The sequence below is a fragment of the Saccharomyces cerevisiae genome, chromosome VII, assembly GCF_000146045.2.
Source record: "Saccharomyces cerevisiae S288C chromosome VII, complete sequence".
NCBI classification, from domain to species: Eukaryota; Fungi; Ascomycota; class Saccharomycetes; order Saccharomycetales; family Saccharomycetaceae; genus Saccharomyces; species Saccharomyces cerevisiae.
This window is the reverse complement of record NC_001139.9, coordinates 404,980-418,593: the sequence shown is the minus strand read 5'-3', so window position 1 is coordinate 418,593 and position 13,614 is coordinate 404,980. Positions and strand designations below refer to the sequence as shown.

Genomic DNA, 13,614 nt, shown 5'->3' with positions numbered 1-13,614 from the left:
ATGTACATCGTATATGAATATGCCATTTCAACAAATTGGATATGGTTGTATGTTTGGCTTTTTCTTTTCCTGGATTCCGGCTGTCAAATACTACTACGAATAGAGTCAGAACAGGCTTTTCTGTCCCTTCCTCCTATTGTTTCCTTTGCTCTGTCCGTGGCTACTCTCATCTTTTTCTATTCTAAGAGAATTTCCATCTGTTACCACATGCTTCACATGTACAGAAAGTGGTCAATGGTTCATCCGCAGATCTTGTTTGCAATTGATAGTAAGATACCTTCTTCTCTTTACATTTACCACATGTAAATCTATCGGTGACTGACCTTTCTATGGTGGCACCCTGTGCGTTGTATAAGTTTTGCTTGGCAATTTCTTCTATCTTTTGCTTTAAGGGCGCTGGTGCCAGATCCTTGGCATCGCATGTAGCTAAGAATTCAGGTGTTATATCACCGTTGGCAATTTTATGTTTGAGATCTGGGTTATTCTTTGATATGACGTTTGAATAAATTATACGATACCTGGCTTTGTAAGCGGCTTCGTTGGTGTCACAGTTGTTAACTTTATTCATTTCACTTTCTATGGCCTTTGCAGTATGCAAAATAGATTGAGGTGGATGCTCACTTTCCTTGGCCAAAACGTCGTAGAGTGCTTTTAGTACCTGATCACGTAATTTGTGGTGGTATATAGCTGTATCCACACCATCGTTCTTACTATTTCTTGGTTTAGTGCTGACGTACTTGTCTTGTTTCATGGCATCTGACTGGGAGGAGGCCGGCTGTTGAACACCATTCACGGACTCACCTACAGTTGTCTTGTCCTCTGCATTGCCTGGCGCATGATCTTGATGATGCTGCTGTGCTTGCCTGGAACGCTTATTTTTATTAATTGCGTCTTTCCAAGAGCTAATCATTTTCTTCACGAGTTTGCTGATCTCTACATTAGTGGATTTTTTAAACTTGTTGACTTCCACACCAACTTTTGTTTCTCTCAGTAACTTTTCAGTGGGGACGAATTCTTTATCCAAGACATGTAAGATTTCTAGAACTGCAGCATCATTACTTTTGTTCTTTTCTAGATTCTTAACATGTACCAGTACTTCCTTACTATCCATGATGAATGCTCTTATGCGGACTGACTACACTGTGAATGTTCTGCTGCTTGAGTAATTTTTCATTCAATATTTTTCAATACGTAGTCCCATCATCGAGTGATCACTTGGTCATATCAGCACAGTGGGGCGGGTAAGAGTTGAAAATTTCCCTATAATGAAATTGGATATTATATATCAAAAAGGCGTTGTCATTCGAAGCATCGTTTCAAAAGAAGGTCCGTAAAGTTAAGGTGGGCTAGTGAAGTATCTCATAATTGTTACAATCACCATAAGAGAAATCTTGCGTTTAGAATTTCCTAAGAGAACCGAGTCACTTCTAGCACTTGCTTTAAACAGAAACACTTGTAATAATTGTTAGAGGGATATACAAGAAAGGCTATATACCAATAGCATCACATAGACACGTTAATTATCAATACATTGAAAGAAAAGACGAAAACGATAAAATGAATAGGCAGAGCGGTGTGAATGCGGGGGTACAGAACAACCCACCATCCCGAGTGGTGTATCTGGGTTCTATACCATACGATCAAACAGAGGAGCAGATACTTGATTTATGTAGTAATGTTGGGCCCGTGATCAATTTGAAAATGATGTTCGACCCCCAAACTGGTAGGTCGAAAGGGTACGCGTTTATTGAATTTAGAGATTTAGAGTCCAGTGCCAGCGCAGTACGTAATTTGAATGGATACCAATTAGGCTCTAGGTTTTTGAAATGCGGTTACTCCAGCAATAGTGATATATCGGGAGTTTCACAACAGCAACAACAACAGTACAACAACATTAATGGGAACAATAACAACAATGGAAATAATAATAATAATAGTAATGGGCCGGACTTTCAAAACAGCGGAAATGCCAATTTTCTAAGTCAAAAGTTTCCAGAATTGCCCTCTGGTATCGACGTTAACATAAACATGACCACCCCTGCTATGATGATATCGAGCGAACTAGCTAAAAAACCGAAAGAGGTGCAGTTGAAATTTTTACAAAAATTCCAAGAATGGACAAGAGCGCATCCTGAAGATGCTGTTTCGCTATTAGAGCTGTGTCCACAGTTGAGTTTTGTTACGGCTGAATTATTGCTAACGAATGGGATATGTAAAGTGGATGATTTGATCCCGTTAGCTTCCAGGCCGCAAGAAGAGGCATCGGCTACGAATAACAATAGCGTGAACGAGGTGGTGGATCCAGCTGTGCTTAACAAACAGAAAGAACTACTGAAACAGGTGTTACAACTGAATGACAGTCAAATTTCTATCTTGCCCGATGATGAAAGGATGGCTATTTGGGACTTAAAACAAAAAGCATTAAGGGGAGAATTTGGTGCATTTTGAAACTAGGGAGGCAAAAATACAAAAAAAAAATGCGGTTCCGCAATGATGAGGCAACAATCTATCATATTTTCCACGTGAGGGAGCTCAAAGTTCGGTATATAGCTTACATCTCAATATCACAATCACTTTTTTTTTTGACGTCTTTATAAATATAGAATAACGTTTACGTTACTGCTATTTTTTCGTTTCTTATCTCAGTTTGCCTGAGGACGGCTATAGTTTTAATCATTAAACGTATATTAAGTACACATGAACATATATAAATCTCAGGTTTGTGCATGCTTCGATTTTTTTTTTCTATGTTAATGTCATGGATCATTACGTGGCTGGGATAGTGGAAATATGCAAACATGATTAAGGCGCCTAGTTCCAACACGGCGCAAGCTGCGAGTATATGACTTGTTACCTGCACTTTTTAATAGTCATCACAAGGGGGAGGATCGCTTTCTAACTGTTGTAGTCTTTTTTGTTCAAGTTCTTGTTTGTCTTCCGACGGTACACTGACTTTATCATTTGGCGAATACTTTGGAACTGGAACATCGTCACTATCATATGCATTTAATGGGGCCAACCAATCTCTTAAATTCGATGGAGAATTTTGAGGAGCCGTGATTGAGGATTGGGATGGGATGCTTGCATCAGATTGCTGCTGTTCGGATCTCGTCGTTCCTATGACGGTTTCTATGGACATACCAGTTACATTCCTCAGTCTCTTTAGCTTTTCCACATTTACCATATCTTTGAAAAATATACTGGATTCATAACCCTCAGAATCGTTCTCCAACGTTTCTGGATTGACCATACGTAGCATTTTCCTTTGGATACGGTTGATATTATTCTCTACGCCCAAGCCATTTTGTTCTCCAATAGGAGTTCCTATTATTCTATTAGATTCTGTGTAAACCACGTTTTTTTTTGATAAGTTAACCATAACCTCGATATAGTATTGGAAGGAGAAAAATTTTCCCACAGTAGTAAGGGTCGAAAATGCATCAAGGGGCACTTTCAGATAAACTCTAGATTGAAACTGCAACGTTTCAGGGTTAATATATATAGGAGAGATACTCTGACATATATCTTTTCTGAAAGTCTCCATAGGATCATCTTTGCCTGCACCGCCCACCCTACATATCCTCACCAAAGTGGTGGTGAGACCCGCAGGGGCATAGAAAGGCTTATAGTGGTCAATCTTAACGTCTATAGGGATAATTTCACCAATCATGAATCCAGCCTGCGGTATGTCTACGGATATAGTCACCGTTTTATTTGGTAAGGGGGACGTCTTGGAGTTTACTGAACTGCTAGAAGAATTAGAAGTAGTAGACTTTTGAGTTAATTGTGTATACGATGAGGATTCGTCCTCTGTAGATTTGTTCTTTTTGTTTTGGACCATAGATGCTGATTGTAAAACCACTGTCTTAGTTTTCGGCTTGGGCAGCCTCGAGACGTCCAGCGGAACTATGACTGCAAACTCACGTTCGCATCTTGCTTCCGGTTTTTTTAATCCGTTGATGTTGTTGAGGGATTCTAAAGTGCAAGAGAGGAAGTATGTTATCGAGCCCCTTTCGAACTTTATAGAGCTCAACATTCCTCTGCCTCGTGGTATTCGTATCCTAAAGGGAAACCTGTGTTCCCCCTTGCTTAAACCATTGAGAATGGTGGTTTTGTCAACATGCGGTTTCTTTTCCTTAGCCGAAAAAGCTGTCTTTACGTAGTCCTGTCCATAAAGAAACGTCGACTTCTCTAAGGTTTTCTCAATTCTCTTATTCTTGGAGGTTGGACTGTTCCCCGTTTTCACGCGAACCTCACATACTAGCGATAATTTGATCGCTACGTTAGTTATGTCTCTCTTTATGTCAATGACCGCTTCTCCGGTTATGCTTTCATTCGGTTTCCATACTCTATGCGGTTCGTCTATGTCTATACGAAATTGCTTCACGTTGTTATGGGCCAGCATGCTGTTGCCGTAACTGCCAACAATACCATGACTCTTTATTTTTGATGGTGCCCTTGATTCTTTGTTCCACAGTCTCAGTAACGACATGTTTGGTCAATGCTACCGATAGTGAGGGTGATGCTGATGATACTATACTAGCGTACTTTGGCTTTAACGTTAAAATCTTGTACGTGCGTGAGATGATGCGTATTCGGGGATGTCTATTTTCTATTTTTTTTTTTTCTTCGTCTAGATTGTTACTTTTGACTCAATAGAGCTTAGACAATAATACTATAAGGAACTTTGAAGAAGAAATCAAATGTAAGGGGAAAAGGAAAGGGTATAAGCCTAAGAAAAATGGCACCTGCAGAAATTGCTAGACAGTAGAACGTGTTTTGAAGCCAATCGTTGGGATTGGAGCGGAAAAGTCCAAGAACAAATAACGAAGAAAGAAAACAAAGAAAGGCGATTAAGTAAAGTGGTAGTAGAGCAAGTACGAGAGAAGAGGAAGAGGCTTAGACACAAAAAAATACTATGTTTATTTAAACCAGACAGATAGCAAAGGAAGAAAGAAAGGGGAAAAAGAATAGAAGAGAAGAAACTTAAAAAAGGCCAAGGAAATTCCGGTACTTGGCATTTCGTACTCTGAGTGCGTGCGACCTGCAAGCCGAATAGCGATTTTCAGATTCTCCGATTGGCTTTTTTTCTTGGCAAACGATACGATTGCGAACGATCGCGCGTTCACACGTCACACCGCAGCATAGAGCGAGTAGAACGGTGCGTGTCAGCGTGGTCGGCGTAGCCTAGCAATTGCCACTAGTTGGCGGACGTTGTAGGCGGACACGCGCTGAACTCGGCCCCGTTGTGGCTCATTCGCACAGAAGACCCGTGCGAATGGGTGGGATGACAACGTGGAGCGAGAGCAGGAACTAGGACGGATTAAGACACTCGTTGAAAGTGCTATTTGAATTTATATAATATAGTCCGAGCGGGGTCTATATCGGACTATATAATGCATTCCAACCTTGGTAAGTTGCTTAGCAACATGCTCAGCGATCTCGGAGTCCCTGCGAATAATGTAGTGCAACAGTGGCTGTGATATGAGTATACATAGAGTGCCCGTCGGCTGTAGATATAGCAATTCCGATGAAGAGCGATACGGAGTTTTTGGGCTGGCGTACTTAGAGAGCGCTAGCCTTACGAGCATAGCAAAGATGGCCACTTTTCCGTAACAATGGCGCAGAAGTTGGTTATTGGGCCCGTGGCGCAAACTTGACGGGAGAGGTTACAGACACAATATACTGCAGTTGAGCGAAAGCCGACGTGTTGTATTAAGCGCTTGAGTAAAACCGGATGTTCTTGACGATCTTAATATTGTTAGGAGAGTAATCTGCGATCGTGGCTTTGCCTGACGCACTCAATCTTGCGTGGGAAAAACCTGAATACCACTTAATAGATGATATTTTAGAGTATCATTTGAACGGTAGGTATACTGAATATATTGAAAGTCCTCCCCAGGGATACGAGAGTTCATAGAAGGAAACTAACATTTCTAAATTATATTAATGTTATTTTTTTTCTTTCATTTCTTATGTTGTCACTTATTCTATTACATTATCAATCCGTGCATTTCAGCTTCCATTAAATCTGCTGACTGTTTCTCGATCTTCACGTTCTATCCTTACATCTTATATGATATTGTAATACAGCTATGAACAATAGTCTATAGATGGTGGTCGATTCTTGATACAACAGCTGCATGACGGTTGTTGATACAATTATTTTTAGAATTTTAGTGGACTCTCATAGGACTCTTGTCCCTAAACGAAACATCAAAAAACTGGTTTCGTGGTCTAGTCGGTTATGGCATCTGCTTAACACGCAGAACGTCCCCAGTTCGATCCTGGGCGAAATCAAGTTTTATTTTTTTCTGATCAAAAACGTCTAAGGCATTACGCGGATACTGCTAACTAACCAAAGAAACCTTCCATCTTTTTTTTTGGTAGTTGTCCTACTTTCCGTTCTTTTCGTCTTTTAAAATCTTACTAACTAGCTGTATATAGTTTCAACTAGCAATCGCTCAAATGACGGGTTATGAGAAACTGGGAATGGTTTGAGTTTCTCTGTTTGAGATGCACGTAAACCAGCTATCAAACCTGTTTCAGTGGGTGCACAAGACCATACGTAGCCCAACTCTACAAACTTGTCTGCTATCTGCTGCTGGTGGTTATCCATCAAAGAATCGTTTACGCAAACTATCAACGGTTTATTCAACCGTAGAGAATCTAGTATAGAGCCCGTTCCAGCGTGTGATATGACCAAATCTGAATAATCACGTATAATACTTTGCATCTTGGTCGAAAAGTCAAACCCGATCACCTTTAATTTCCCGTTCATCAGGACATACTGTCTTGCGGTGTCGCCACAGCCAAACTGGTCAATTGGAATTTTTTGGCTTTCTCTTTGGCCCCCGCGTTCTTGCACTAAATGCTCAAATTCAGAACTGTAGTTTCTCCCAAACTGAATGATTAGACGTACGAATCCATATTGAATCAATTCTTGGCAGAATTCGTCGCTTAGCACACATGAGACGAGCTTTGGAAATGGCACCGTTGCCCCACACGTAACAAAAAGAGCCTTTTCTTCAATAATACCCATTGTTTGAAAGAGCTGGCTTCTGACTCGTTTGTTTAACCTCTTTTTGCGACTGAAAACTTGTTTTTCTATTTCCCTTTTTCTTCGGTTGGGTTTTTTAATATGAAATCATATTTTGCATACTTCTCTACCCTTATTCTTGTTCGGAAATTTTCGTATTTTAAAACTGTCAAAATGCGAGCGAGGTGGCAAAAGTTGTAATATCAGTAACAGTTAGGTTAGGTTTTATGTAAACGGAACAACAGTATAGTGGGATACTATCACGACAATGACAGCTGCTGTAACATCCTCCAATATAGTATTAGAAACCCACGAAAGTGGTATCAAACCATATTTTGAACAGAAGATCCAAGAAACAGAATTAAAGATCCGCTCCAAAACAGAAAATGTTCGCAGACTGGAAGCTCAAAGGAATGCATTGAATGACAAAGTACGTTTTATCAAGGACGAACTGCGTCTATTACAGGAACCTGGATCTTATGTGGGTGAAGTTATAAAGATCGTGTCTGACAAAAAAGTTCTCGTTAAAGTGCAACCTGAGGGAAAATACATCGTGGATGTTGCAAAAGATATAAACGTGAAGGACTTAAAGGCATCTCAAAGAGTTTGTCTAAGGAGTGACTCTTATATGTTGCATAAAGTTCTTGAGAATAAGGCTGACCCACTAGTTTCGTTGATGATGGTGGAAAAAGTTCCTGATTCCACATACGATATGGTTGGTGGTTTGACAAAGCAAATAAAGGAGATTAAAGAAGTTATTGAATTGCCCGTAAAACATCCTGAACTTTTTGAAAGTTTGGGTATTGCGCAACCAAAGGGTGTCATCTTATATGGCCCCCCTGGTACAGGGAAAACCTTATTGGCAAGAGCTGTCGCACATCACACTGATTGTAAATTCATCAGGGTCAGTGGTGCGGAACTGGTACAAAAGTATATCGGCGAAGGTTCCCGTATGGTCCGTGAGCTGTTTGTGATGGCTAGAGAACATGCTCCCTCAATTATCTTTATGGATGAAATCGATTCCATTGGCTCTACTCGTGTAGAAGGTTCTGGTGGTGGTGATTCAGAAGTTCAAAGAACAATGTTAGAACTACTAAACCAATTGGACGGGTTTGAAACTTCTAAAAATATCAAGATCATAATGGCCACGAATAGACTAGATATTCTAGATCCAGCACTTTTGAGACCCGGTAGAATAGATAGGAAGATTGAATTTCCACCTCCAAGTGTCGCAGCTAGAGCTGAAATTTTAAGAATCCATTCCAGAAAAATGAATCTAACTCGTGGTATCAACTTGAGAAAGGTTGCTGAAAAGATGAACGGTTGTTCTGGTGCCGATGTCAAAGGTGTCTGTACAGAAGCTGGTATGTATGCTTTAAGAGAAAGAAGAATACACGTTACTCAAGAAGACTTCGAACTCGCTGTGGGTAAGGTTATGAACAAGAACCAAGAAACGGCCATTTCTGTCGCCAAGCTGTTCAAGTGATGTATTCGTTTCACTTGGCTCATTGTATATGTTACTTAGTGTATGTGTATAATATCATAGTTTAGCATTAACTAAGAGGCAAAATTATACCGCTGGATATACAGGATATAACAACCGTTTGTCTTTTCGAGAACAGAGGGGCAGAGCATTGCTGCTTTTTCCCCGTCCTGACCTTATTAATAGTAAGCCGGGGGGCCCGTTCCTTTAGTGTATTTTGAAAAATAGTAGGTACCTGCTTTGCAAAAAGGACTGAAAAAAAAAAGATAATAAGTTTTTGATTAGAGGTAAACACAGCAAACGACCACTCAGCCTAGCAGCCTTGACCCTCGAATTTAAAAAGGCGTCTGTGTTGATAGTAACTAGAAGATAACGTTTACTACGGCGACTTCATATTTTTAGGCTGTTTTTACTGTTCCTGAAAGAAAGAATTTATTACAAAGAACAATAGATCAATTGTAGGCACTATGACTGACCAAAGAGGTCCACCGCCCCCACACCCGCAGCAAGCCAATGGCTACAAGAAATTTCCTCCTCATGATAACCAATACTCTGGAGCCAATAATAGTCAGCCAAATAACCACTACAATGAAAATCTTTACAGTGCAAGGGAACCTCACAATAACAAGCAATACCAGTCGAAAAATGGCAAATACGGGACAAATAAATACAATAATCGTAATAATAGTCAAGGAAATGCACAGTACTACAATAACAGATTCAATAATGGCTACAGACTGAATAACAACGACTATAACCCGGCAATGTTGCCAGGTATGCAATGGCCAGCTAACTACTATGCTCCTCAGATGTATTATATACCCCAACAAATGGTTCCAGTTGCTTCTCCACCATATACACACCAACCACTCAACACTAATCCCGAACCTCCCTCTACACCTAAAACTACAAAAATAGAAATCACTACGAAAACTGGTGAACGTTTAAATTTGAAAAAATTCCACGAAGAAAAGAAAGCTTCGAAAGGTGAAGAGAAGAATGATGGGGTAGAGCAGAAATCTAAATCAGGAACCCCTTTTGAAAAGGAGGCAACTCCTGTACTACCTGCTAATGAAGCAGTTAAAGATACGTTAACCGAAACATCTAATGAAAAATCTACCTCTGAAGCGGAAAATACTAAGAGATTATTTTTAGAGCAGGTGAGATTGCGCAAAGCTGCCATGGAAAGAAAGAAAAACGGTTTAATCTCCGAAACTGAGAAGAAGCAAGAAACTTCAAATCATGATAATACTGATACAACTAAGCCCAACTCGGTTATTGAATCTGAACCTATTAAGGAAGCGCCGAAACCAACGGGAGAAGCTAATGAAGTTGTGATTGATGGAAAATCAGGGGCAAGTGTCAAAACTCCACAACATGTAACTGGAAGTGTAACTAAATCCGTGACTTTTAACGAACCCGAGAATGAGAGCAGTTCTCAGGATGTTGATGAGCTTGTTAAAGATGATGATACTACTGAAATTTCGGATACGACTGGTGGAAAAACTGTAAATAAAAGTGACGACGAAACAATAAATTCCGTAATCACCACAGAGGAGAACACAGTGAAGGAGACAGAACCTTCCACTTCCGATATTGAGATGCCAACTGTATCTCAACTACTTGAAACTTTAGGTAAGGCTCAACCAATTTCTGACATATATGAGTTTGCCTATCCGGAAAATGTTGAAAGGCCTGATATCAAATACAAGAAACCAAGCGTTAAGTACACTTATGGCCCTACCTTCTTACTGCAATTCAAAGATAAACTAAAATTCAGGCCTGATCCTGCGTGGGTTGAAGCTGTATCCTCGAAAATTGTTATACCTCCTCATATAGCCAGAAATAAACCAAAAGATAGTGGCAGATTTGGAGGCGATTTCAGAAGTCCATCTATGCGCGGTATGGACCATACTTCCAGTTCAAGAGTTTCATCGAAAAGAAGATCAAAGAGAATGGGTGACGACAGAAGATCTAATAGAGGATATACCTCCAGAAAAGATCGCGAAAAAGCTGCAGAAAAGGCAGAAGAGCAAGCTCCAAAGGAAGAAATCGCCCCGTTGGTTCCGAGTGCTAATAGATGGATACCTAAATCAAGGGTTAAAAAAACAGAAAAGAAGTTAGCTCCTGACGGCAAAACTGAATTATTTGACAAGGAAGAAGTAGAACGAAAAATGAAGTCTCTATTAAACAAGTTAACTTTAGAAATGTTTGATTCAATCTCCTCTGAGATTTTGGATATAGCAAACCAATCAAAGTGGGAAGATGATGGCGAAACATTGAAAATAGTTATTGAACAAATTTTCCACAAGGCTTGTGATGAACCTCATTGGTCTTCAATGTATGCTCAGTTATGTGGCAAAGTGGTCAAAGACCTTGACCCAAACATTAAAGATAAAGAGAACGAAGGAAAGAATGGACCAAAGCTTGTGTTGCATTATTTAGTGGCAAGATGTCACGAAGAATTTGAGAAAGGTTGGGCTGATAAGTTGCCTGCAGGAGAAGATGGTAATCCACTAGAACCTGAAATGATGTCCGATGAGTATTATATTGCGGCTGCCGCCAAGAGAAGAGGGTTAGGTTTAGTACGTTTCATAGGGTACTTATATTGTTTGAACTTATTAACTGGTAAGATGATGTTTGAGTGCTTCCGGAGATTAATGAAAGATCTAAACAACGATCCATCCGAGGAGACATTAGAGTCCGTTATTGAATTACTGAATACTGTGGGTGAACAATTTGAACATGATAAATTTGTTACGCCTCAGGCAACTCTTGAAGGTTCGGTACTACTCGACAATCTATTTATGTTGTTACAACATATCATTGACGGTGGCACCATATCGAACAGAATAAAGTTCAAGTTGATAGACGTGAAGGAATTGAGGGAAATTAAGCATTGGAACAGCGCTAAGAAAGACGCCGGACCAAAGACAATTCAACAAATCCACCAAGAAGAAGAACAATTACGTCAGAAAAAGAACAGTCAGAGATCAAATTCTAGATTCAACAATCACAACCAATCGAACAGCAACAGATATTCTTCTAACAGAAGGAACATGCAAAACACCCAAAGAGATAGTTTTGCTTCCACGAAAACAGGTTCTTTCAGAAATAACCAAAGAAATGCTCGTAAAGTCGAAGAAGTTTCTCAAGCTCCAAGAGCTAATATGTTCGACGCATTAATGAATAACGATGGGGACAGTGATTAAAAGATTTTCTTTTAGAAACGATAAGCTAGTCTTTTTCCTTTTTAATTCATGTGTTAAACCTTTTTGTGCATTAACTAGACCTGATCTTTCATCATATACAGATAAATTTAAGAAAAAAAATAAGTTTTAATGTGTATATTACAAAATAATAACGCTTTTATCCCGTCAAAGATTAACAAGATTATATAACAACGAAAAATGAACGCAAGAGCCACAAGAAAGAAAAATAAAGGCTGAGTAATTCTTGGTATGTCCCCTTTTCTTATAGCACATTTTGTGGGCTCTTAAGTTGACGTTGTCTCTCCATACCTTCTCTTTTCTTTCGTTCTCTCCTCTCTTCCTTTGTTTCGATTGGCGTTATATTGACCTTAGAATTTACATCCGGCGCACAATTTATGAGTTCTTTTTCAATTCTATCATATAGTGCTTGCATTTTCCTGGTATTCTCATCGAATTTGCTTAACGATAAAGAATCCAGAACGCTTACGTATTCTGGAGTTACAAAAAATTTCAAAGTGCCTGAAGTCTCATCTAAATAACCGAGCGGTACGTCCAGCTTGATATTTATTCTGATTGCGACCAGATTGTTCGAACCAATCCCACTTTCTCTGAAACCACAAGACATGGCTGTGTTGTATAACTTGGATGCTGCTTGAAAGTCTCTGCATTTAACGTGCAATATGAAAGGCTCATACTTATAAAGTATATATCTGATACTCCCCGTTACTTTCTCTGTTGGTATCTCCTTGCCAGATAGTTCAAAAGAAAACTCACTTTTTGATTTCAACTCATCTAACCAGCCAATAACTTTCTCACGATCATGAGTGACGTAAAGCCATTTACCGCCTTGTCCCTTACCACCTATCTTGACCTCCCCGTTATATGACTTAGTACCTTCCAAGAATACACTGACTCTACCGGAACACGATGAAGTTGTCACCATATCAGCGCTTGCGTTGATAAGATCAATTATTGGAAGGCATAGTTCATCTATAGTGCCTTTTGGTGACAAATCTGGTTGGGTTGAGTCTATCTCATTCAAAATTGCCCTCTTTTTTTGTTCAAAGGCATTCTGCGCAGCCATGAGTTACTTAAATCTTACTGGTTGGTATCTATCTGTTGTATCTCAGTGAAGAAAGGTTTCAAAAAAAAATAGACTGTTAATGTATACATTCCTAACTAAAAGCGTTAGTGGAAGAAGAGCTCTGTTCTGGGTAAGAAAAAATGAATTTTTGATATCTGCTGTCGTTACCTCAGTAAAGCGAAATACTATGGTACGCTGGCATGTCTTACCAATTTCAAGCTTATTCAAAAAAAGCACTCACGATGGGGGTCGAACCCATAATCTTCTGATTAGAAGTCAGACGCGTTGCCATTACGCCACGCGAGCTACTGTTTGTTGGAAGTGTTGAATCTCAAAATCAGAAGCGTCAGTATGACAATACTTCAACCGTTCATAAAACACATATGAAACAACCTTATAACAAAACGAACAACATGAGATAAAACCCGGCCTTCCCTAGCTGAACTACCCAAAAGTATAAATGCCTGAACAATTAGTTTAGATCCGAGATTCCGCGCTTCCACCACTTAGTATGATTCATATTTTATATAATATATAAGATAAGTAACTGAAGAGTGGGTGAATTTTGATGATAATATATTAGTAACGTAAATACTAGTTAGTAGATGATAGTTGATTTTTATTCCAACAATTATCAATCCTTGTATTTCAGCTTCCATTGAAAACGATGACTATTTCTCATCATTTGCCGTCATCTTCTAACACCGTATATGATTATATACTAGTAACGTAAACACTAGTTAGTAGATGATAGTTGATTTTTATTCCAACAGTTACGTAAACCGTTATCAAATAG

At 39.4% G+C, this 13,614-nt stretch overlaps 7 protein-coding genes and 2 non-coding genes across 9 annotated transcripts, besides 4 other annotated features; 4 read left to right on the top strand and 5 right to left on the bottom strand.

Annotated features, from left to right (window-relative positions):
• Window positions 1-181: 181 nt before the first annotated feature.
• DST1 (transcription elongation factor DST1) lies at window positions 182-1,111 on the bottom strand (the record flags this gene model as incomplete). The annotated part of the gene is made up of 1 exon (NM_001180908.1): window positions 182-1,111. One exon carries the CDS (start codon window positions 1,109-1,111, stop codon window positions 182-184), a length of 930 nt encoding a protein of 309 aa, NP_011472.1.
• A 446-nt stretch (window positions 1,112-1,557) lies between these two features.
• Window positions 1,558-2,448, top strand: RNA15 (Rna15p; the record flags this gene model as incomplete). The annotated part of the gene is made up of 1 exon (NM_001180909.1): window positions 1,558-2,448. The coding sequence occupies one exon, from the start codon at window positions 1,558-1,560 to the stop codon at window positions 2,446-2,448; it is 891 nt and encodes a 296-aa protein (NP_011471.1).
• Window positions 2,449-2,863: 415 nt separating this feature from the next.
• Window positions 2,864-4,492, bottom strand: RIM8 (Rim8p; the record flags this gene model as incomplete). The annotated part of the gene is made up of 1 exon (NM_001180910.3): window positions 2,864-4,492. The coding sequence occupies one exon, from the start codon at window positions 4,490-4,492 to the stop codon at window positions 2,864-2,866; it is 1,629 nt and encodes a 542-aa protein (NP_011470.4).
• A 1,376-nt stretch (window positions 4,493-5,868) lies between these two features.
• Window positions 5,869-6,138: a long terminal repeat (Ty1 LTR).
• An 88-nt stretch (window positions 6,139-6,226) lies between these two features.
• YNCG0018C lies at window positions 6,227-6,300 on the top strand. The gene has a single exon. It is a non-coding gene; the product is annotated as a tRNA-Val (tRNA).
• A 133-nt stretch (window positions 6,301-6,433) lies between these two features.
• Window positions 6,434-7,042, bottom strand: ALG13 (N-acetylglucosaminyldiphosphodolichol N-acetylglucosaminyltransferase catalytic subunit ALG13; the record flags this gene model as incomplete). The annotated part of the gene is made up of 1 exon (NM_001180912.1): window positions 6,434-7,042. The coding sequence occupies one exon, from the start codon at window positions 7,040-7,042 to the stop codon at window positions 6,434-6,436; it is 609 nt and encodes a 202-aa protein (NP_011468.1).
• Window positions 7,043-7,307: 265 nt separating this feature from the next.
• Window positions 7,308-8,525, top strand: RPT6 (proteasome regulatory particle base subunit RPT6; the record flags this gene model as incomplete). Its single annotated transcript, NM_001180913.1, has 1 exon — window positions 7,308-8,525. One exon carries the CDS (start codon window positions 7,308-7,310, stop codon window positions 8,523-8,525), a length of 1,218 nt encoding a protein of 405 aa, NP_011467.1.
• A 464-nt stretch (window positions 8,526-8,989) lies between these two features.
• Window positions 8,990-11,734, top strand: TIF4632 (translation initiation factor eIF4G; the record flags this gene model as incomplete). Its single annotated transcript, NM_001180914.1, has 1 exon — window positions 8,990-11,734. One exon carries the CDS (start codon window positions 8,990-8,992, stop codon window positions 11,732-11,734), a length of 2,745 nt encoding a protein of 914 aa, NP_011466.1.
• Window positions 11,735-11,996: 262 nt separating this feature from the next.
• On the bottom strand, window positions 11,997-12,818 carry TYW3 (tRNA methyltransferase TYW3; the record flags this gene model as incomplete). Its single annotated transcript, NM_001180915.3, has 1 exon — window positions 11,997-12,818. The coding sequence occupies one exon, from the start codon at window positions 12,816-12,818 to the stop codon at window positions 11,997-11,999; it is 822 nt and encodes a 273-aa protein (NP_011465.3).
• A 234-nt stretch (window positions 12,819-13,052) lies between these two features.
• Window positions 13,053-13,124, bottom strand: YNCG0017W. Its single transcript has one exon. It is a non-coding gene; the product is annotated as a tRNA-Arg (tRNA).
• A 16-nt stretch (window positions 13,125-13,140) lies between these two features.
• Window positions 13,141-13,386: a long terminal repeat (Ty3 LTR).
• Window positions 13,387-13,448: a long terminal repeat (Ty1 LTR).
• Window positions 13,449-13,590: a long terminal repeat (Ty1 LTR).
• Between the last annotated feature and the right edge of the window lie 24 nt (window positions 13,591-13,614).